Genomic DNA, 24,793 nt, shown 5'->3' with positions numbered 1-24,793 from the left:
GAATACCGTGATTAATACGAAGTTGACTTTGTTGATAAGTTTATTTGACTTTAACGTAACTGACCACACTTGTGGGAAACCATGAGCAGCCTCTTCAACCAAGACTTATCTTGGTACCATATCCCGACCAACATTGCCAGTCTAATCTAAAACCTAGCCCGGAATTTGAAGCACCCATTGCTGGTATGGTGAGATAGTTTCTTGGATTTTTTGTCCATAAATAATTTGTTGAATCCTTTAAAAAAGGACAAATATCTGCCATGATATGTCAGAATTTATATGACAGAGTTATGTTGGAAGTTGGACTCAAACCCATAACGGAACCCCAGCTGAACAATTCATGCAATATCAAGTCTTGAATTCAATGTGTTAAGAGCCCAGCGGCACTATAAATCTATAATTTATTAGTATATCTAGTATCCCAGTGAAATGATTCTAAGCGAAAGATGATTGCTATAGTCTGATGGAAGTATGAACTCTATATATGGCTACTTCTACAAGCTTAAGGGCATCATTCTAATAGCTTCCATTGGAGAGTGTAAGAGGATATTGAGGATATATTCACTGTCACTGCTATAGGAATCTTGTTTGTGGAATTTACACTGTTAAGCTGGGTGGTGATGCTAAGAGTTAGGATAATGAAAACAAATTTAACAGTTTTTTCCTCTAAAAATTAAAATTAGCAGAATGAATGTAGTGCTTCAGTCATACATGCACGGTTGGAATTCAGGGAAGCCTAATGAAATCTTGTTCATTTTTCCTTTTCTTGGGGGCACATGAAGAACAAATAGTATTAATTAAAGTACCAGCTAAGCAAGTTTGTTCACCCAACTCCAATTAGAAAGGAAAAAGGAAAAGAGAGTAACATAAACATAGTAAATGTTATGGCCATTCGGGCCTTAGAGCTTGCCCTCCTCTAGGCATGCTACTAGCACGTTCCATTTCCTTCGAGTACCATCGTGGACTTGTTGATGCCAAAGCCGACTGGTTGGACACTTTGGCGTCATGAATTCTGTTCTTCTTAGTCAAGAGCTCGCAAACTTTGCTTCACAATCTGGAATGCTTTCAAGCTCCAGCATGCCGGTTTCTCTAATTAGTAACCTGAAAACGCTTAATGTATGGACTTTGTTTCAACCTCCAGCGCTCCCACAAAGGATCAATTACAGGCTTGTCACTAGCTAGAGAACGATGAAACTGGTTCAATGACTTGTAAAAGGTATTAGATGCATAATCTACTAACCTAAAACTATTGATTCAAGTGCGAACGTAGGTCATATAGTCAATGTAGTCATATAATCATATGCATCATGGTTCTCTTTATTTCCTTTGCCCTCTTTAGATTTCGAAAAAGAAGATGCTTCTTCTAAGGCAACACTTTGCTGGATTTCCGCTTCATAGGTCGTATATTGAGGTATGTGTATAAGGACATGCCACCAATGGCTATAAATGCTCCAAAAATACTGGATATGCCAGGATTTGAACCAAAAAGGTAATAGTTTCCAAGAAGTACAACACACGTTTTGAATTGTCCAAGAACAACAGAGGAGATAGCAGATGTAGCCCTGAAAAGTAAGAGGGAATGTGAAGCAAACACAAATGAATTAACAAGAATGAAAATTGCTTAAAATCAGAGTATAACTACAAAGGGAAAAGAATTCTCCATCCATTAACGCTTGATCACCTTTTCAATTTAGATGTCCAAAAATGCTTAACACATCTTGAAATGTCAAAATATATCAATTCCCATCCTCTCCTTTTAGGTTCAGAGTTTTCATACTTTTCATAGATTCTCTAATTTAGTTGATTTCGGTACACTAACACTGTGGCTTCTCCAAAGCACTTCACTAAAATTAAGTTATGGAACAATCGAAGAAGATGGCCATGGGATATTGAGGCTCTATCTTGCATCATTTGATCTATTTACAACCCGAAGTAGTGGAAAGTGTTACCCGCAATTGCGAGAACAATGACAACCAATTGTTGGTACAGAACATGGGACCTTCTAGTAGGTTAATTAAAGTTGAGTGCAGATATTTTTAACAATGTTTAGTAATTATGAAATAAGTTGGTGTCGATGGTTAGTGGTTATGGTAATCAAGTGGTAATATTTATACACTAGATGGGTTGAACAACCCATAATTCCACGTAGCTCTATTAGTTTCAGAAATGAACAACCTGTCACAAAAGAATATGTTTTCACTAAACAGAGAAGTCCTGCCGTCAATCTTGATTTATTTGATGAATTTAAGACAATTTTGCCTTTTCTTCCTTCAGTGTTCTTGCTAGAACTAAATCCCTCAAATCAAAAGCAAAAGTTTTCAGATTTCTTGTTGAAATCTAGAAGATTTCTCGTTGATTTTTAGCACTCCGCGAAAGAAGCAATGATGAAAGTAATGGAGGAAAAAATCATTTTAAGAACTAACGATGAATTTTACCTTCAAGCTTCAAGCTTCCGTTGCTACATCTTACTAGAAAACTTTCATTTCACGAACAACAAGTTAGTGGGTATGGTAGCTCATCACCTGCATCCGTTTGTGGTTCTTAAAATGGAAGCTATCCAATAAGTATCAAATGTGGGAAGAGAGGAAGTTCTCCATTAGGTGCAAAACATGGGAAGAGAAGAAAAGAAAATGAAGGTTGAAATATTGAAATATTGAATGGTGTTTCATAAAATGCCCCAAAGAGATGGGATGGGCAAAAAAAAAAATCAGAGGCATTTAAAAGGAATTTTAGGATTAAGTATTTAAATGATGTTTGATAAAAGTTGTTATGAATTGTTGAAATATTGAATGCAAAATTATTGTAAATTGAATTCAAAATTGTTGAAATATTGAATGGAAATATAAATAGCGAAACATTGATATTCAACATTATTTTTTTAAAAGTTAAATTTGCATAATAAATAGAGCTACATAGCTACCAAAAAGGTAGAGACCATAGGCACCATTCCTCTTGGATACCCATGACAACAATATTAGACCAAATAAAAAATAGAATCCTGATTGCATTGATATTCAACAAAACAAGTGATGAGCTAACGCAAAGGTTTTTTTTCCAACCAAGTAATATTTACTTTTATAATAATTGTATAAAATAATTCAATAATAGTGATGGGTTAATTCAATATATATTCTACACAATAATTGCATAAAGTAATATTATTTGCATTTATATCAATAATTGCATAAAGTAATATCAATTGTATTTATATTCAATATATATTCTACACAAAAATAACTTCAAGTCCCTTGTATACATAAGGACTACTATTTTCCCTACCCTTTGTGCACAGAGAGACCAATAGCTTTACAACAAAACCTATGTCATTAGGTTTACAAAAAAGAGGACCACTGCCAATAGGTCCAACATCAAAGTTAATAATCAGCATCTAATCACATCTTCAGATAATGGCAAACAAACAAGGCAAAAAAATACAAAACATTATTTGTAATTACATTCCAACCATTAGAAACACCACAAGAAACCCTAATGGTATTAGATAACGCTATTCACATCAACTGTTGACTAAGCTTAGCGGCCAATTGAGATTGGTCAAGACTTGGTTCCAATCGTATAAGAATATCATTCACATTAAATAATTAGAGGCTTTCTTTCATCAATAAAACATCAATTATAGTGAATTATAAGTCTAATTAATTGAAATCCATGAGATTAATATGCCTTGCAAGATAATTGCAAATGATTGAAATTATGAGATCTTTATATATCAAAGTATAATCTCTAAATGTTCTTAGTTGATGTATCATTAAGACTGAACATCAATAATACATAGAGACTACTACATTCTATGTTCTTTATTTAAGAAGTAAACAACTGATGTCATAAGTTGAAGTATAGAAATACTTGAAACTAAAATGTAAATTCTTGTCATGGGAAAGCAAGTTCACTGAACATGACTCGACATGAGTAGTGCATTTGATATCTCACTTTAGTGTCTATGCAATACTTATCTTACATCAGTAGTATAAATACTCCTTAAACTTGAAGCCCCAAGTTGTCTAATATGCGAAGTGCTATTATATACCTATGAGTCCTATCAAGGATGCCAAAACAGGATATAGTTGGTTGTAGCATAAAATATGTGAAGGCAAATGAGTGTTCAAGATAAGAATCATCACCCAAAATGATTAAGGGGACATACTTTAACAGTTCTTAATTGATATTAGCTTATTAAAATCCTTAGCCAATGCGACTCAAAGATTATGAAAAAAGTTTCATAAATCTCTATGGAGTTAATGATTTAACTTTAGTAAAGATATGGAGATCTATAAGAGTAAACACTACACCATACTTTTATCATATCCGAGATATATGTTGAGAGAATGAATTACACTGAGAAACTGATCACTAAAAGGTTGAGGCAAACCATCTTGACTCTTATAACATTTAGGTAGTCAAGATGCATTGCTAAATGTCAATCTTGGTTTATAGAATTAAATTAATTAATTAAGTTTTCAATTTAATTTTATTGCCAACATGTTAAAAGTTCAATGGATCACACACAATAGATAATGATTGAGATTAAACTAAGATAGGTGATTAAATTGTACTTAAACAAAAAATTGAAAGTTATGAACTTCAATTGAACTTAATTAAATGATTTAATTAAGTACAAGGACCAATTAACAACTTAATTAAATGGTTCAATTAAGCGTAAGGACTAATTAGCAAATTATATGAAAAATAATGTAAAAGCTATTTAAGGCTGAAGTTGGACCAAAATATAAATACTTTGCTATAAGCCACCTTTAAAAAAAATAGAAAACAAAAAACCTAGCTATTTGTGTGCCACCTCTAGGTGTGTGCAAGAAAGAAAAACAGCTTTCTTCTCTAACATTTTGGCAAAGGTGATTCTAAGAGAGAAGTGTTGTGAACACTCTCTTGCTAGCACATCAAACGGCTTAGCAATCCCACCTTAACATAGGAATTCTCAAAATTGTGTGGACGATCATTAGAAACTGTGCATTTAGACTGCTTTGGTTTGAGACAACCAAGCTCGGTGAGAAGACTTTATAAAGGCTTATCAGTGTTATTAGGACAAGAAATCCAACTTTTTTGTATCTCTGAGTTAATTATCAGATCATACCTTCAATATGTTACATTGTAAATGATCCAAAATTCAAGGAAAATGACCTTGGAAGAAGAGTTGGTTCCTAGTTTTAATTCCGTTGCATTCTTATATTCATGTTTATTTTATTTTTGTTTCAACTATTGATATGGCACGATTAAACCCCTTTTCCAACATCAACAACATTAGAGACACTTACTTATGTCCCACTAGCATCATTAGCACCAGATTCAAATGAAGTATTCACAAAATTCATTTCCGAGGAAGCAAGGACAACAAGGGTAACATGTCTAGCATTTAGTCTTTTAATCTTCTAACTTATAAATTAATTATGCAACTAATACAATTTTATATTTTAAATTGAAGTTATATACCTCGATTGAATCTTCATCAAGAGTTGTTGGCTCTCCGTCAAGAGCTCATGGGTCTACATCAAGAGTTGTTGGTAGGTTTACATCAAGAACTACAAAGGGACCTTCTGTTTGTATGCAAGGAAGACCTCCTGCTGCTCCAAGACATGGTGGTGGTGGTGGTGCTACTGTTAAAGGACACAGTGGTGCTGCTCGAACTGCTAAGTCTACTTCATATGCAATGAGGCCTTCATCTGCAAAAAGGCCTTCATTTGCTACTGCTTCTATTAGACATGTTACCCTTGCTGCCCCTGGTTCCTCATAAATGAATTCTGTGAATACTCCATTTGAATTTGATGCTGATGGTGCTAACGTGACACAAGCAAGTATCTCTAATGTTGATGATATGTGAATAGCATTATCTAATATAATTAGGATTTTTTGTGATGTTTTTATTGGTTGGAATGTAATTACAAAGGATGTTTTGTATTTTTTTGCCTTTGTTTATCTATTATTATCCAGAGATTGATAAGATACTGATTATTGACTTTGATGTTAAACCCATTAGCAATGGTTCTCTTTTGTAAAACTGATGACACAGGCTCTATTGTAAAGCTACTAGTCCATTTGTGCACAAAGGTTAGGGAAAATAATGGTCCTCATGTGCGCAAAGAATCTGAAGCTATTTTTTTTATAAGATATATATTGATTATAAACGCAAATGATATTACTTTATACAATTATTGATATAAATGCAAATGATATTACTTTATACAATTATTTATATAAATGCAAATGATATTACTTTATACAATTATTGTGTAGGATATATTTTGAATTAAGTCATCACTATTATTGAATTACTTTATGCAATTATTATAAATGCGAATATTACTTGTTTGGAAAAAAACCTTTACATTAGCTCATCACTTGTTATGTTGAGTATGAAGGCCACCAAGTTTTTGTTTTTGTTTTTTTTTTTTTTTGGTCTGATGCTGTTGTCATGAATAACCAAGCGAAAAAGTGCATGTGATCTCTATCTTCTTAGTAGCTATGTAGCTCTATTTATGAATGCAAATTTAACTTAAAAAAAAAAACGTTTATTTCCATCTCTTTGGCGCGTATCAACCACCATTCAATAAGCCTTTCAACCTTCATTTTCTCTTCCTTTATTCCCACATTTTTCATACACTGGAGAACTTCCTCTCTTCCCATGTTTGGCACCTATTAAATAGCTTCTATTTTAAAAACCAGAAGGATGTAGGTGATGAGCTACTACACCCACTAATCCATGATTCTTGAAATGGTAGTTTTCCAACAAGATGTTGCAACAGAAGCTTGAAGGTAAAATTCATCTCTGGTTCTTGAAATGATTTTTTCCTCCATTATTTTCATCATTTCTTTTTTTACGAAATACCAAAAATAAGCGAGAAATCTTTTAGATTTTAGCAAAAAATTTAGATTTTTTGCTTTTGGTTTAAGGGATCTGGTTTAAGCAAGAACATGGAACGAGGGGCAAAATTATCCTAAAATTCATCAGATAAACAAAGACTGACAAAATAACTAACAACAGGACTTCTCTATCCAACAAAATATATTCTTTTGGTACAGACTGTTCATTTTTAAACTAATAGACTAGCATGGAATTATAGGTAATTATAGGTAAAAGTTAGGGATGTTAGTGTATTTTACCCAATTTAAAACCCTATTTCCTATTCACCTCTTTCCTGTATAAAAAAAAGAAAGTACATATTGTCTCAATCGTTAAACTCTTAATAATTGAGATTAACTCTCATCATCGTTCCCCTTAACATAAATAAACACCAATAACATAAAAAAGTAACGCCCATACTGATTTAAAAAAATTAACTCTAATAGCATTTTATCATAAAATGTTAGAATAAAAGCAAAAGTATTTACCAACTTTGTGAATTTCTGCTTAATGATCTTATTCCTTAATCTACTTTTTTTTCTCCCTCTTTGCTTCTTCCATATAAAACCAAATTTCATAGTCGTCACTAGCCCCACAAAACAAAACCCTTACCTCTTCAGATTCATGAATTGAGTTTCTTATTAATGTTCATGGATAAAGCTTCATAAATCATGTATAAACATTGTCACTTGACTACCCTAGCCCCTTACCAAAGCGAAATGAAGTTGGTTCACACCAACTTCACATCATAATTACTTAAACATTTTAAAAAAGGATCAGCTCAAAGCTTTTAATTAACTTAAAACAAGTTTTCTTTCTTGATATGTCCTGTCAAAACCAGCTTTTAGTCCCATATTCTGTACCAGCAACTTGCTGCAATCATCCTCCTGGTTGTGGGTTAAATGCATTTCTCACTACTTCAGGTTGTAAATAAATTGAACAATGCAGGATAGAGCCCCAATATCCTTAAGCTATCCTTTTTCAACCATGCCACAACCTCATAGTGAAGCGCTTCAGAGAAGCCACCCACTTACACGTCACAACAGAGAGGCAGTCAGGGGTTAACCATTCACCTAACCAAAACCCAAGCAGCGACACTCTACTTTCTTACGTTCTTTCTTTCTTTTTTTTTGGGGGGGGGGTGCGGGGTGGGGGAGAAGGGGGGGGAGAGGGAGTAGGGGCAGAAGGCGTTCCATTTCAACAGTACTATATTCACCAAGTAGGAAAACGATAGCTAAAAGCAACTCCGTGAAACAAAAGAGATGAAATTATGACAAGCCATAAACATCAAAGGGAGCAAGTTGTGGCACTTACCCAAGTGTCAAAGCACTCGACCACTGAAGCAAGAAGCCAAGAAAAGCAGACATGAGAATCGCTGATGTATTGCTGAAGCTCCAATGGAATGCAAGGACACCAGGAGGATCCAAGAAAGGAATCATAAAAACCAAAAAAAACAAAGTGATTGGTGTTGTCTTCCACATTAACCTGTTCAAGAAATTCACAACTAGAACCAGTGAAAATTTCGAAAAATTTCAGCAAATAATTAATATAAAGGAGAGAAATATTTCCTTGGCTGCAGGCAAAGAAAAGGAGAAAAATAACTATGAAACCATGTTTCAATATTAAATGGGCATGATAAAGCACAGATAAGAAAGAAGTACTACTTAGTTATCCCCTTACCCCCAAAAAACTTGTAAAATTTACTTGCCTTGTTTTCTGTCAACTAACTGAACAAGCAAATACAAATCATCCATTTCAATCCCTACTAAATATTCAGAAATGAAAGTAGTCATTATTTCTTTCTCCTTTTCACAGTTTACATTTATCCTTTGCTTTCCTCTCAATCTAAAACTGCCAAATAAACCATAAGTGAGCTCAAAGGAACATGAAACATACGCCAGTGCTGTCCAGTTCTCTCGTTGTTGCACATTGGACCAAAGGATTTTATTGACTGCACTAGGTAGTATCCATGCCAATGCAACACAAGCACCAAAGAGGCTGAATTGTAAATCAGTTACAGTAGCAACAGCAACCCCAATAGATACAACTGTTAGTGCAATCACCTGAAAGATTTTGCAGGAAGAATGTAAAAAAAAGCAATTGACAACACTTGAGTGATATTAACCACAGTAGTCAATCAAATAACTATATAAGAATGCTCCTACCATTTCTACATACACATTAAACCAAACCAAACATTCCATATGCCACATGGGCATGAAAATTCAAGAACTGTTGCACAAAGCTAAAATCCTCAACCATTCACAAGTGGCACAAGGGGCAAGAGTTGCAGGAGCAAAATCTCAAAAGGATATATATTCTTGGGATTCATTTAATACATTTTATTTATTCTAAAAATGAAGCTACAAAAGGCATATCTAGGCATGTCAGTTGGGTTTTAAGGTTTAACAGTCTTGAGACTGGATGTCATGACTCATGAGACTATTTGTTACTCTTTCGATTATTAATAAAAAATCATTCAACTCATTTTATAAGAACTTCAAGTTTTGATTTCTGCTTTTTTTTTTAATCCAAAAGCTACTTTTTCTTTTTTTTCCCCCAACTGACTAGACGTAGATTTTGGCAGCAGAGCAACGTAAAGTATCATCTTCTCACAACCCAAAGTAAATAGGGAGAATTCATGGATTTTGGACAAGGCTGAAATAATCAATGCACAAAGTCAATAGATAAATGAGATAATTAAACTCAGCCCAGCTCAACTCAAGTGAAACCAACATAGTTGGGTTCAGCTACATGTTCCATTTTCTGCATGGTCAGGCCGACATCTTCTTGAAAATGTAACGAGAAACAATTACCAACCATATTGTAAGCTAGTGTGTACCTGCTATCTTAAGAAATATTAAAGTCTTAGGTACTATGGGGATTAGGATTGGGTGAGTAAAGACATAGCCATTTCCCATTAGTCCAACTTCATAATCTCTTTTGCTTAGTTGAGACATGTAATGCAAGCTACCTCATAGATACCATAGATGCTACCTTGCGTTACTCATTGAAGCAAGTTTCTCTGGATGCGGGCACCTTTTTTCTCAGTTCTTATTCCTACTGCATCACTAACAGCCACTGAAATTTAGACTCCTTGTTTCAAGTCTACACTGAATTATAACACTTCACCTCCTTAACTTCTCAACATCGAGAGAAATCTTTCTGCTAGCCCCCATGATTTTACTTCTTATAGATTCTGTCTTGCATAGGGTCCTTGCACATCCCCTTGAACTTGCTAAAGAGATGCCTAATAAGTTTCACGAAGTTCTCCTTCATTTTGTCACATTACTATTAATGTATGACAATTGATCACCTTAAAATTAAATAACCTTTCAAGAAAAACCAACAAAATTTCAACATCAATTAAAAAGAAAGCCTGAAGCCAAACACTGAGTAAGAAGTTCACTCCGTATCATATCTAGCACAATGCCACTTTTAAGAAACTGTAAAGATATCAATTCTCACATGAATTATGATTTATGATCAGAGATACCATTACTAGATGAAGATTACTTTATTTACTAGATCTAGTATATAGATAATTGGGCAATTACCACTTGTTTCAGACCAAAGTCTAAAAGGAACAGAAAAATCCCTTTTGGGTGTTTTGAACAATTTGAACTGAGGGCAAATTGGCAAATGGGTGCAAAGACAGATGTTTTATAAGATGAAAATCATGATCTAGAAATAAAAATCCAATTAAAAAGGAAAAGGAAAGAAGACACCAATATATTAAGGGACTGTATTTGTGGTTATGGAATGCAGACATCTATTTTTACAACAGAAATGCAATTTCCACCTTTATGCCTGCAATGTCAACCACAGTTTAATACGTGTTAGTGGGATTCCCTATTAGAATGCAGCTCTATTGGGGGTATCATGCACAACGAGGACCAATTTGATCCCATTCAAAATTGAGACAAACATGACCTAAGACGGTGATGGAAACTGAATATGTCTACATTTTGAAGAAAGTGCTAGAAATTTGTATGAATTCTATGTTAAGAACTCTCTTATTTTCATCCTTTCTGCTTATTATAACTTAGGCATTTTACATGTTATGAATATACACCTCTTCCATGAGCGTAGAACTGAGAAACGAAAAATTACCTTCGAGAAAGCAATTCTCTTCCTGTACCATATAAATTCCAAAAGGACAATCAATGGTGTAATAGCAATCTTAGCCATCTGATAAAATCCCACACTGGAAAAAGAAATGAATTAATGAATAGACTCAAAGTGTCACCCAGGAAACTTAAATTAGTTATTAAAATATTATCTCACCTATTGTACTTCAAGCTGACATTAGCAAGGCCAGTGGACACAGAATTAACAACGCCAAAAGTAAATAAAGATAAAGGGGCCACCTTTGAGGAAGGAGATGCAGAGAAAAGAGAAAAAAAATTCAAAATTGCCATTAATGCCCAGCTGACTGCATAGTGAATAACAGTCAAAAATACAGGGAACTGGAACCCAACATTTTTAAGAACCTGAATGAACAAAAAAGAGTGTCACAGTTACGTGCTTGAAAGATGCTACATCTAAAACCAGCAATGCAGCATAAAATTATGTTACATATGCGAAGTTTTAGCATACAGACCCATTTATTCATGAAAATGATGCCAACCGCAACGACTAAGTTGAATGTAAGAGCAGCAAGAGGGCCACAAATTCGTTGCTGTTGCCGCTCTGAACTTTCAGATGAATGCAAGTTGTCAAACAACAAAGATTGATTGCTCTCCAGAGCTCTTCCTTTGATCCAAAGAAAAAAAAAATGGAAATGAAGTGAAATATTTCAAAGATATAAGATTTATTAATAATTTATAGAATTTATAAATGTTAAAAAAAGTTAATGGCTCCATTGACCAAAACGTATCAAGGGTGGGGATATGAGGTGGAGTTGAACAGATGAGGATAGCTTACTAGAAAACAAGATCGGATAGTGTCAAGTCTTGGAATTTCCTAATTCATTCTTTTGCCTAAGTAGAGAAGTTCCAGGGAAAAGGGCATTACTTTAAGGGGTGAATGATTACAGTCAAAAAAGAAATTTCAAATTCCATAAATTAACTGTGAGCATGCAGTAATGGAATGCTTTCCAAATGACTTCATTCGCGAATGACTGCATTCCATTCACTATTTAAATGAGGATTACTCAAATATGCCTTTTCCACTTCTCGGAGCAAAGTGAATCTTAAAGCTAGCCATTACAAGCAAAAAAGGGGAAAGATTCATTAAATGGTTCGAATAGATTAAGTTAACAAATAGACTTCCAAACATCCAAAGAAACTTTTGATAAAAGAAAAAAAGAAAAACTGTGTTCCACTTCCTAAATTGGGAAAATTAAACATGCTTAAGCTACAAACGAAGGTTAAAAACTATTCACTACACTAGATTGGAAAACCTTATACAAACATTTCAATGATCAGACAACCCAAAATTGAAAGAGCTTTATCTCCAGCATTATGGATGTAAACTAAGGATTAAATTTATGTTAGTTTCTAAATTCCAAGGCTTCACATCTTGTAAAAAACTAAAAGAAGTTAGCACTATTAGCATTGGCTAATCAAACACTAACATATAAAGTTTCTTGTGTTTGGGCACATATGTAGACCCACTATGTCTTGTGCAATATAATGGAAGCTACAATTCCTTATAACCTTCCATCCCAAAATTTAGTGTGTCCCCTTGAAGTCACTGTCATACAAAGGTCGGTCCAACAAAAATTACAGCCTCTCATCCACGATTCCAAAAACAAAATCCTAACAGAGCTTTACTACTTAAAGATGCTAAAGAAGACCAGGTTAGTAGAAGAATTTAGATTCTCTAACCCCTAGTCAAACAAAAACTTTCAATTGAAAAAAATTAAAGAACAAAAAAACATGCTCTAAACTTCCATTCCGCAGTGGAAAGCAAATGACAGGAGCGGTCAAAACTTGCAAAAGCTTAACAACATGCAAATTAGTTAGCAAAAAAGCAACATGCAAGTGAAAATAATCAAGCTATGGTTTGGGTTTAGTGTAATACCTGGTTTGGCATCATCACTATGGTTTTGCTTCATCACATCTCTACTGAACAAAGGACCCAAAATCTGACGCATACGCTGCATTTCTCGTTTTCAAACTTTGGTGTGTTATTATGTTCCAACTTCCTTCTTTTACAAGGAGGATACGCCGAGCTCATTGCCATTGCACCAGGTTTTTTCAGTTCAAATAGAGGGAAGAAGGAAAGGAAACCCATCAGCTGACCAGGCAAGGTCGTTGCCTTGCTTATTTTTAATTTGGTTTTGGTTTTACTATATCATAAAAACAAAACTTTTAGTTTTGGGTCAAAATCAAATGGCGATTGTATTAGGCTTCCCACTCAATTGCAGGGGAATTAAAAAAGTGCCGTACTCAAAAGTTTTACCCTTTACACCCAGCAGCGGATGCAAATATTAATAGGTACTTTATAATTAGATATATTGTATTATTCAGACTTGGTTAAGTAAAATTAAAATATCTTATAATTAGATATTACCTCTCACAAGTTCGGGTAAGATTCAGAAAGTGGTCTTAAGAATACCCATTGCTAAACTCGATTATAAATAATAATTTTTTGGTTAAATTTTAATTATATATATTATTTTGTATTTTATAAATTTTTTATAATTAATTTAATATTTTTTAAAAATGATTAATTGTTCTATTTATGATTTTAAATTTTAATTATTATTTTATAAATTAATTTTAATTTATTAATTTTATTTTTTATTAATAATATCATAAAAATTAATTTTAAATGTATTTTAATCAAGAATTTAATAGGTACAGGTATATAACCAGTAACATTTGAGATATTCGAGTACATGTTAAGATAACAATTAAAACTGAGACCAATGGTGCGCCATGGGCAATGATATTTAGGGTGACTTGCTAGTTTCTCTAGAAATGGAGAAACTCTTTTATTTTTGAAAATTAATCTGTTAATATAAAAGAACATCTGACTTGATCTACAGCTTGATCTCAGCTATACACAATGGATGTTCTGTAAGTTTCGAATATGGGAAACTACAATGTAGCAGTCGAACAAAAGTTTTGATAAGTTGGTCTCCTCTAGTCATTAATTAGATCTTGCTAAATACTAATGGAGCCTATCGAAAATCAACTGAGCAAGCAGCGACTGGTGGTGTTCTTAAAGATTCGCTTGGCCAATGGAACACAATGGATGTTTTGTGAGCTTCAGAAATGGGAAACAACAGCATGACAGTCGAACAGAAATTTTGATAAGTTGGTCCCCTCTAGTCGTGGATTGAATCTTGCTAAATACTGATGGAGCCTATCAGAAATCAACTGAGCAAGCAATGACTGGTGGTGTTCTAGAGATTCGCTTGGCCAGTGGAAGGGTAAATATGCCATGTGACTTCAACAATGTACAGTGTCATGAGCTAACTTTGTATAAAACCATGATAGAGTAAAACTACCTAAGAGAATAAGTCTTTTGTATCCTCTAAGAAAATGTCTCTCTCTTTTAAATATTGACGGTTTGCCTTATGTTAATTTAAATTCTTTTAATTGGGATCTTATTTGAAGTTTTAATTGTGATGTTGTAATTCCCATTTATTGTATCTTAAATATTCTACATATTTTAACTGGTAATGAATTGAAATTAGATTTTAGTGGGGAATGGATTTATAGAACAAATTCGACATGCTAACTTAATATTTTCATGAACAAAAAAAATTCACCTTATTTACTTTTGTGCTAATAATTTTATTTTTTTCTCTCTCTTGTTCTTCTTTCTCTTTTCTTTTCTTTTTTTCCATCTGCAATTTAATGAAGGGACTTTTTTTAGCTGCAATGAAAGGAGTGATTCAACTTTAAAAGTATTGTATGTACAGGATAGAGACATAATTGTATAGATTCATATGTCATGTGGCTGGGTCGGCAAAAAAAATTTAATCTTTCATTAATAAAAAAAGAAATAAAAGAACAAGAAAAAAGAGAGAGTATTTATGCCCCATTAAAAACGCAAGTCCCTAAATTGGCTTGTCGAACGGGGTGGTCACCACAGCGTTTGTCCCATCTTCATTTATTCGACTTGAATTTTTTGTCTTTCAAACTTCTCAGGCGTACGCGTTGAACGGCACCACTTGTCGTCTTCGACCTTTATCTTCTTATTCGTTTCGAACATGTCCTTAATTTTGGCTTTTATTTTCTTGGTTATTTATTTTTCTAAGCAACTTTTTCCTTTATTAATTTATAATAAAAAAATTATAGACGTCACAAATGGGTTAGGAGCCTATCTTTTCATTGTTTTTTTTAAGATTTTTTTTTGTAAACTAGTTAAACGGATGTTTATTTAAGTATAAATAAAAATTTAATTATCACTCCTTTTTTAAAAAGAAATTAACTGCAAATTATGATTTCAATATAACTAATTATGCAAATACAAATAAATTTTATATTTAGGGAGGATGACTTTGAATAAACGAATGAAAATAATCAAAATGATTCAAGTGAAGTAACCAGAGTTTGGCCACTTCAATCAACTCATACTGAATTTTGACTAAAATTAGTTGAATTGCATTAAACTTGTTTGAATTTGATCATTTTAATATTTACTTTGACTTTTATTAAATCATATTGTGATTTAAATCTTAACAAGAAAATGATGTGTAGGAGACTTCAATTGTCCACATGCCTTATGTTAAGTCTTCAATTATGCCATGAGATCTGCCATCCATACTCGAATCTGCCATTTATGCATAAAATCTTATGTAAATTTTAGGTTAAGGGCGTCTAAATATTAGGGGTTGCATTTGGTTTGACCAAGTCTTCGATCATCTGGTCCTCTTAAATCTAAAAACTAGATTTACATGTTGTAAGATTTCAGCAACGTGCGTTTCTAGACTGCCACGTAGCACCCGGTTGATGCTGCAGCCATCACATCATATGTCCTTTTTCGACATTTTGCAACAGCTTGGACCCTTCATGTTCCCCATCAAAAGCTACCTACAAGGCTATGCATTTTGGATGTTATCGTGTGACTATAATTATAGATTTTTATCTATATATATTTATATAATTTTATTACCAAAAAAAAAATTGAATGAAAAAGAAATAGTAACTAATGAAACGTAAATGTAGTTTCTGAAAAAAAAAATTGAAAACTTAAATGTAGGCTAAATTATTAGAAATGTCTTAAATGTGAAAGGCATAATGCACATTTTAGGCGATCAAACTTTTTCAAAAGGTTACTTTTAGCAATTAAACTATTAACTTTTGTAAAATCAAAGTTATTTGTTCATTTTGGAATCTTAAAATTTTCATTTTAATATTCAATATATTATTTCATTCAAATTACGATTCAATCCTTTTGTTTATACCTATTTAACGAAAATTGATCATAAAAATTACTAATTTTTAAATATAAAATTAGAAAATTCAAATTTATATTTGTTAAAAATTACCCTTACATAACAACTATTGTTAAAAGTGTCCACAGACGAGATCGAACCTATTAATTAAATTTAGACTCGAGCTCTATTTGGCCCACTCATCTAACTATAAAAAATAATATTTAAATATATTTAAAATTTAAATTTTAAAATATATAATATTTATAAATAGAATAAGTTAATTAGACAGACTTGGACTTTAAAATCTATGCCAAAGCTCGACTCGTGGCAAGTCGAGCTTGTAGGCCTTGACGAGAAGCTTGATTTATGGATACGTCTAATTGTTAGTCTTATCTAACTATATTTATTGATTTTTGTCATAGATTTTCTGTTAATGAATAAAATTCAAAAAGTAACAGAGCTTAATTTAAATAATATAATAAATTGACTTAAATCTTGAAATAAAAATTAGATAAATATTAGAATTTAAAACCAGCATTTAATATAAAATCCAGACATCAAATTTTTTACTTTGGCCCTTTATGTTTCTCACCATAAGCTGCGTATAAGCCTATATTTTGGATGTTATCGTTTTACTATAATTATAATTTTATTATAAAAAATTGAATAAAAAGAAATGCTCACAAATGAAACGTAAATGTAGTTTCTGAAAAAAAAAGTGAATACTTAAATGTAGGCTAAATTATTAGGAAGGTCTTTTAAATGTGAAAGGAATAATGCACATTTCAGGCAATCAAACTTTTTCATAATGCCACTTTTAGCAGTTAAACTTTTAATTTGTAGTTATTTGTTCATTTTGAAATCTTGAATTTATCAAATTTTTTCATTTTAGTATTAAATCTATTATTTCATTCAAATTAGGATTCAATCTTTTCAATTATACCAATTTAACGAAAGTTGATCGTAAAATCTAATAATTTACTATTATAAAATTAGGAAATTCAAATTTATATTTATTAAAAATTACATTCACATGAAATCTATTATTAAAAGTGTCCATAAACGGGTTGAGTTTATCAAGCTTCCATTTTTTAAAGCTAAACTCGAGCTCTATTCGATCCACTCATTTAACTATTAATTATTATTAAAATAAAATAAAAATATTTTAATATTTTAAAAATATTTAGAATTTAAATTTTAAAAATATAAATATTTATTAGTGAAAAATAAGTTAATTAAATCGCTTGGACATAAAACACTATGCCCAAGCTCGACCCATTGCAAGTCGAGCTTGTAGGCCTTGACGAGAAGCTTGGCTTAGAATATCTCTAATTGTAAATTCTTTAACTATATTTATTAATTTTTTTCATAGATATTCTTTTAATGGATAAAATTCAAACAGTAACAATCCTTAATTTGAATAAAATAATAAATTGACTTAAATTTTGAAGTAAAAAATATGATAAATAATAAATTTTAAAACGAGCATTTAACATAAAATCAAGACATCAAATTTTTTACTTTGGTGAAAACTACCTATTAAACTTTTAAGATTCCTTCAACCCCCAAACATCTAATTAAAAAGTTAACATGAAAAAAAAATACAAAAATAAACATTGTGATGCGAGAGAATAAAAAAATTATAACAATAAAACAACACATTTACCAAGGAATATAGAATATTCTGTCACAATCGTGACCTTTTTTTCATGAAAATAAAAAGTTTGGTGATTGAATTTCACAAAATAAAAGTTTAATGAATAAAAGGAACATTTACAAAAAAAAAACAAAAACAAAACCAAAACGTACATACCAAAATTTCGTTAGTGTCATATTCACCGAGATAGCGTGTTTAGCTAAGCAATTGTACCTTGAGATACAAAAATATTAGTCGTCCGATGTGGAGCGCAACCGCGTCTTGATCGCGCGAGGCACGACCCATTGAAAGTGCCAAAAATCAAAATCGAAAGTGAAACGTTTTTTTTTTAATTTATTATTGTATTATTTTTTTCTTTCTTTTCTTTTTTGTTTTTAAAAATGTCTCATTCGTATTTAAAAATAAGAGTTGAGGCACAGTTGCTGTGTCACTTGCTCGCTTGTCGTTGCCACATAATAGAGTACAGCATGCTAAATCTTCCCCCAACGCGGCATTTCAAGTCTAACTTGGTCTCTTCTTCCTACTCCAATAAAATTAGACCCATATCTTTAGTGAATCCATTGCCCCAAACTTAAATTAAATGATTAATTTGATTTTGACCCAACAAGATTGCCCAGTCAGACTGCAAACTATTTTTAGTTTTCAATCTTGAAAAATAAATAATAATACCCCCACTTGCTTCTTATATCTCAATTCATCTCGACCCATATATTCAAGTTCACACTCACTTTTCAATATTTATTTTTTGTCCCTTGCAAAAGACTCGCAACACCAGCCTCACGCCACCACCACCCAAGACAGAAAGAAAGAGCAACAACTTTTAGTCCATGGGAACCGAAACTTCATGGTAAGCAACTCAAAGCCGTGGTATTTTTCTTCCATTATAATTTTTCCAAATTTGAACTTGACTTGAAAAATTCTTTATTCTCACACCTTTACTTGTTCTTTCTAAAATTTATTGATGAAAGCGAGAACAAATTCGAAATGAGCGAGACGCTGGCAACGTTTCTTGCCTCGACTCCATTGTTGGAAGAGGCATGGAGGCTATGCAGCATCGCAGACACAACCTTTCCAGGGGCTTACCTGGTACAGCAGATTGGAAGCGTGGCCTACGTTGCGTTTTCTGGCAGACAACCCGATTCTGGATCAGACCAGAGCTGCGAAAATCCGGCGCGTTTGGATGCTGAAGACGGTGGCCTTTTCGCTCCCCTTTATCGTCATAGTGAAGCAGAGGAGCCCATCAAGTTGCACAGTGGAATGCTAAGGCTTTTTCTGTCAATGCATCAAAGTTTGCAAATCCAGGTCAGGTTTCTCTTTTATACTTTTACCGTGTCGTAGTATATAATTTTTCCATTCATCATATGCACTTCCATGTTTTCTTTCTTGATTCGAATTTTAAACTTCAACCTTAAATCAAGTCCTGATTTAGTTACAATTAACTAGATATACATATTTACAAAACCACTGTTCCATATAAGTGTAGTAGTAATTCTTAATAATTGAATTATATTGAAATTGCCAAGCTCACGCATAGACTATATATCCTCTGGGTTATCTTGTGTGTTAAAACTTCTAAATCCTAACCCTTGGACCTTAGGGTAAATAACTAGCCAAGTCCAGATGAAAACTGGGTTTTTTTTCTTCTGATCGAAAGAGAAATGTCCATTGAATATCGAAGAACATCTGGATCACAAAAAACACATACACCCGTCGGATGCCAACCTCACAATCAATTGCTAAGGAACTAAGTCTAAAATATCATAAACCATACCGCCACCAACACCCCAAGATAGAGACTAGGTTCAAACATGAAAAGTGAGAATGTTTTTAGTGGCGTCACTATTAAAACACTCAATCAAATTAATTGTTGCACTTTTGGGGAATGAAGGTAATGGAAAGGTGAGATGGCTGCTGAGATATGACTTTAATCAACAGTTCGTCCGTCCTTATCTTGGTAGTAATTAAAAGACAGCATTCCCGAATGGTAGGTGTGAAAATGGCAGAATAAAGGATGAAAGCTAGAAAATTACCCACTTGGACCCCCACTACGTGTGAGGACAATTCCTTTTCTAGAGAGTGAAGTAGGGTCCAAAGTAGAGATGAGCAAAACAGAAACTTCAATCAACCCAAATTTATTCTAACATACGTTTAACTTTGATTACAATTGTCTTCGAAAAAAATTGATAGTGACCTAAATACCAGTTTAAATTTGGATGTTAATTGTATTATCAAATATAACAAATTTCATATAATTCTATTTATAATTTTATCTATGTAATATGACAGTGGAATTTAGACTGGAACAGCTACCAATCTACCATTATAGTTTGTCTAAAATTGACTGCGCATCACTTGGTGAATGGCATATGAAAAGAATCTCATGCCAGTAAAGGGTGAAACTCACCTCGTAAACAAACAAATGATGTTGTATTTTAGTGGCATTGGTCATCATACTTTGGCAAATAGTATGGAAAAGTTTGCACCTGCAAGCACTACCTCATTTTGTGCCTTTTTCTGAGTTTGAATTGTAGTTGTGATGTAATATCTAAAAATTTTCTTCTTATCCAAATATATCTTTTTTTTTCCATATATATAAGTTTTAAATTATAATAATTTGTTTCATATATATATATATATATATTCAAAAAAGTCGATTTCAGTATTTGTTGTTTCTGCTTTTTTTAGTTTTTTCTTTTTTTTCTGTTTGGCCGTGACTGGATTCCAGGGAATGCACCGCATCCTCCAATCTTTGAGTGCCACGTCAAACACATCATAATTTTAACCCAACATTTAACCCTCAAAATCTCCATCAGACACCAACAGTGACAGAATCTCAATCCGGCTTCAGGGCCTCAAAAGTATTTTGGCGTTTTCTTTCTTCTCGTAAATTGCCGTTTTCCATAAAGATGATCACAACCGCTTTATCTTTATTTCATCTTGACCATAAACGCCTTTTCTTTTTCATTTTTTCCGTTGGTAAAATGACTTATTGATGAATGGGGCAAGGAGCCATATGGCAAATCCTGGGTTCTTATATTACTTTTAATTTTTTTTTATTTGCTTCAACTTAATATGAAAGCAATTAAGTTGTTTTCAATCAAGAATATAGTAGTAGTTATCACAGGTCCATCTTATGGAAATACTTGATATAGTATGACCCATTATTTGAGTTCACATTCAATGTTGTGGAAGCCAACTCATTGTAGTGGTCAAACTTCAAACACGGCCTCCTCAGTCCTCACTCCTTTCTTCAAATCAAAATAATAATAATAATAAAATAAAACCTCCCAGGACTGACTGACTCTCACTTTCTTTGATCCCCCTGGTGTCGGCAAAATCTTTTATTTTTAGATTCCATTTCGTAAGCTTTTTCCGGTTAGGTGGGGTCAAGTCAACTCTTCTTAAGAGAAACAAGCAAAGCTTTGCCCTACCCCCCAACCCGGGGGCTGGGGCTTTGGCCCCTTGCTTCATTCAACCCCGTTTCGAAGGTTGCCTGTCTCGTCTCGTACTCTCATCCCCACCTCTTACAAAAAAGTCTTACCTTTTGAAATCCTTCCAAAGAAAAAACGGCTTCGCGTTACCTTTTCAATCGAAAATTATTTATTACTTTTATGAATTTTTTAAAAAATCCTTTTAACCATCTGAACGCAATCTATTTAGCCGTTCTTTTGAGAAAAAAAAATTATTTTTTACTTTTTTTAGAATTTATTATTGAGATACCCAGTTCAAGGTTGTATTAAATAATTTAATAATAATAAAAATAAAATATTATTATTCATTTAATTAAATTTTTATATTTTTATTTGAAATTAAATAAATTTTTATAATTAATAATTAATTAATTAATATTAATTAAAATATTATTTTTTATTTTTTATATAATGTGATGTTAACATGATATTAATAAATTTTTTTTTCTAAATATATGAAACTTTTCCTTAAAAAAATAATCTTAATTGAAAATTACTTTAAATATACATATTTTTTCGAAAACTATTTTATTTAAAGTATTTAATGGATACATTTTAAAAAATTTTATTAAATGATAATTTCAAAATAAAAACAATCAAAATTGACTAATAAAATCGAATCAGGGCATTATATATAAAGACGGAGGGAGTAATTAACAGTAAGCCTCAGCCCTATATGTGTTGTTTTTTTTTATCTCACATTGGATTCAATTTGCATGAGAGCTATCGTAAGTAACAAAGTTTGATGGTTGATGCAGATTGCGTCGTTAATTGGAAAAGTGAAGTCGGTGGTGATCACAGGCCACTCCATAGGAGGAACAACAGCCTCTCTTTCAGCTCTATGGCTCCTCTGTCAGCTGCAGTCCATGTCTTTCCCGATAATATCGGTGCTATGCATCACATTCGGCTCTCCGTTGCTAGGAAACGAAGCCCTTCATCGATCAATTCTCCGCGAACGATGGGGTGGAAACTTTTGCCATGTTGTTTCAAAGCATGATATCATGCCCAGGCTACTCTTTGCTGACATAGTACCTAACAACATTTCCAAAATTCATACCCTGATAAATTTCTGGCACCATTGCATGGCTGCTCCACACCTTACAAGCCTTTCTTCCCAGCTAGCCGATGAGGTCAAAGATATTTTTCACTGTGTTTTAAAGGATTTGGAACTGTTAGCGCAAGCTGAAGAGCCATCAGACAATGTGTTTTGGCCATTTGGGAGCTATGTTTTCTGCTGCCAAGAAGGTGCCATTTGTCTAGATAATGTGGCATCTGTCATTAAGATGATGTATCTGATGCTGGCAACGGGTTCACCAAGTTGTAGCATTGAGGATCATCTCAAGTATGGAGATTATGTTGGGAAAGTTTCTAAACACTTTTTGAGGGCTAGAAACTTTCATGAAGAGGATCTTCCTGATTCTAGCTATGAAGCTGGAGTGGCATTGGCATTGCAGTCCACAGAACTAGTTATCAAGGTAATCTTTTTTTCTCCTAGGGAAAACTTAATTAGTTCCCTTTGTTAGTATATATAAATGTATAACAAAGTCAATTTGCATATATATATAATTTTTGTTTCAAATTGAAATCAACTAACAGGAACCAGTTCAAGACCTGTACCTTTCTGAACAAAACTCAAACCTGAGGAAAGAAGTTGTAATTATGGCCAAGGACTGTCTACAAATGGCGCAAGATGGTAATAAGCCAAACCTGACGGCAGCCAATCTAGCAATAAAATTGTCCAAGATAGTACCTTTCAGAGCTGAAATTGAGTGGTACAAAGCCTGCTGCGACGATGCTGATGATCAAATGGGTTACTATGATGCCTTCAAGCTTAAGGGGCGCTCAAAAAGAGAGTACAGAGTCAACATGAACCGCCATAAGCTTGCGGGTTTCTGGAATAGTGTAATCCACATGTTGGAAAACAACAAGCTGCCTCAGGATTTTCACAGAAGGGGAAAGTGGGTAAACGCTTCCCAATTCTATAAGCTTCTTGTGGAGCCATTGGACATCGCCGACTACTACCGAGCAGGGAAGCACCGCGAACGTGGCCATTACATTAAGCATGGAAGGGAAAGGAGGTATGAAATTTTTGATAAGTGGTGGAGGGACAGAAGAGTTCCGGAGGAAGAGAACAAGAGGAGCAAATTCGCCAGCTCGACCCAAGATTCATGCTTTTGGGCTAAAGTAGAAGAAGCCAGGGAGTGGCTAGATAATGTCAGGAGTGAGAGTGATGTAAAGAAGCGAGATCTGTTGTGGCACAACATTGATTTGTTTGAACAATATTCGAGGAAGTTGATTGAGAATAAAGAGGTCTCTATAGATGTTTTAGCAAAAAATTCAAGCTTCAGTCGGTGGATGGAAGAGTGGAAGGAATTGAAGTCACAGGTTCAGCAATTCCCTCCCAGGTTTCCAGGTTTTGTGGATGGGGAGGTAGTTCCTTAGTCTGCTTTCTGGCAGATGGATACGCTATTCGTAGGCTTGTAAAATATGTAGAAAATCGTTTCGTGTAGCTTTGGTTCATGAATTCACGCACTTCTTTACAAGAACCTTCTTGACCTGCAAGAATCATTTCAGTCCAATGCAATCTGAAATTCGGTTATCAAGATGACTACTCTAATTTCTGATGGATGAAACTATAAAGCACATGGCAAATACGTGAGGCAGAAACAAGCATTTTGATATTTTCGTAAAAATATGAACTTGTGCTCGAAGTTAAACCTTTCCATTCTGAATTTCTATGTTCCTAACAGGTCCCTTCAACCATTTCCCTGTATCCACCACCCACCACGACATTATCAGAGACAGAACCACACCCAAAGCTACAGGTGCATAATTGAAACCAATTGTAGTTCCCTTCTTCCATTAGTAGGAGAAATCAGTAGGTAGTTGCAATTGACAACTACAATTCTACATCATTCTTATCTATTAGGAAATTATTGGTGAGAAGAACACTAATTGCCAGAGGCGGCCAATAAGTTCAAAGATTTAAAACCAAATATTCAAATGAAGCTTTTTTTATTAAAATTAAAAAAATTATTAAAATTTTATTCTTTTAACTTTTTGGTATGTAAAATTTTTAATTAAACTTTTATAATCAAGTTCTTTTAATATTTCTTTTTCAATTGATAATATAGATAATCCATTTAATTTTTCTTGAAATATTGTTGATCTTAAATAAGATTTTATTAATTTTAGTTTTGAAAAACTTCTTTCCCCTAAAGTAACACTTATTAAAATTGTTAATATTATTCTAAAAGCAATATATGCATTTGGAAAAGAATAGAGTCTTCTTATATGATTAAGTATGTCAATTGGACTATTTTCTTACTATATAATTTCTTTTAAAATTTTTAACTCTAAAAATAAATGTAAACCATCAATATCATAATAGTTATTATATTTTAAGGAATATTCAAGATTAAGACAATATTCTTTTAAACTATTATCATCTAATG

At 33.0% G+C, this 24,793-nt stretch overlaps 2 protein-coding genes across 4 annotated transcripts; one reads left to right on the top strand and one right to left on the bottom strand.

Annotated features, from left to right (window-relative positions):
• LOC18611934 (uncharacterized membrane protein At1g06890) lies at window positions 726–13,155 on the bottom strand. Of its 3 annotated transcripts, XR_001926241.1 has the most exons (8): window positions 12,899–13,155; window positions 11,475–11,626; window positions 11,159–11,364; window positions 10,985–11,078; window positions 8,768–8,934; window positions 8,186–8,356; window positions 5,464–5,750; window positions 1,476–1,562 (listed from the first exon to the last, which is right to left on the bottom strand). XR_001926241.1 is itself a non-coding variant. In XM_007048439.2 (7 exons), exons 1-7 carry the CDS (start codon window positions 12,978–12,980, stop codon window positions 1,364–1,366), a joined length of 1,071 nt encoding a protein of 356 aa, XP_007048501.2. In that variant the 5' UTR covers window positions 12,981–13,154; the 3' UTR covers window positions 726–1,363. The 3 variants fall into 3 exon arrangements, 2 of the variants coding, with proteins under 2 accessions (XP_007048501.2, XP_017969688.1); XM_007048439.2 differs by lacking the exon at window positions 5,464–5,750 and having other exon boundaries at window positions 726–1,562; window positions 12,899–13,154; XM_018114199.1 differs by lacking the exons at window positions 1,476–1,562; window positions 5,464–5,750 and adding an exon at window positions 6,902–7,900.
• LOC18611932 (lipase-like PAD4) lies at window positions 18,578–23,943 on the top strand. The gene is made up of 4 exons (XM_018114026.1): window positions 18,578–18,715; window positions 18,837–19,170; window positions 22,097–22,813; window positions 22,935–23,943. The coding sequence occupies exons 1-4, from the start codon at window positions 18,696–18,698 to the stop codon at window positions 23,778–23,780; spliced, it is 1,917 nt and encodes a 638-aa protein (XP_017969515.1). The 5' UTR covers window positions 18,578–18,695; the 3' UTR covers window positions 23,781–23,943.

This window comes from Theobroma cacao, chromosome 1, assembly GCF_000208745.1.
Source record: "Theobroma cacao cultivar B97-61/B2 chromosome 1, Criollo_cocoa_genome_V2, whole genome shotgun sequence".
NCBI lineage: Eukaryota > Viridiplantae > Streptophyta > Magnoliopsida > Malvales > Malvaceae > Theobroma > Theobroma cacao.
Note: the sequence above shows the minus strand (reverse complement) of the source record. Positions and strands in the feature narration are given on the sequence as shown.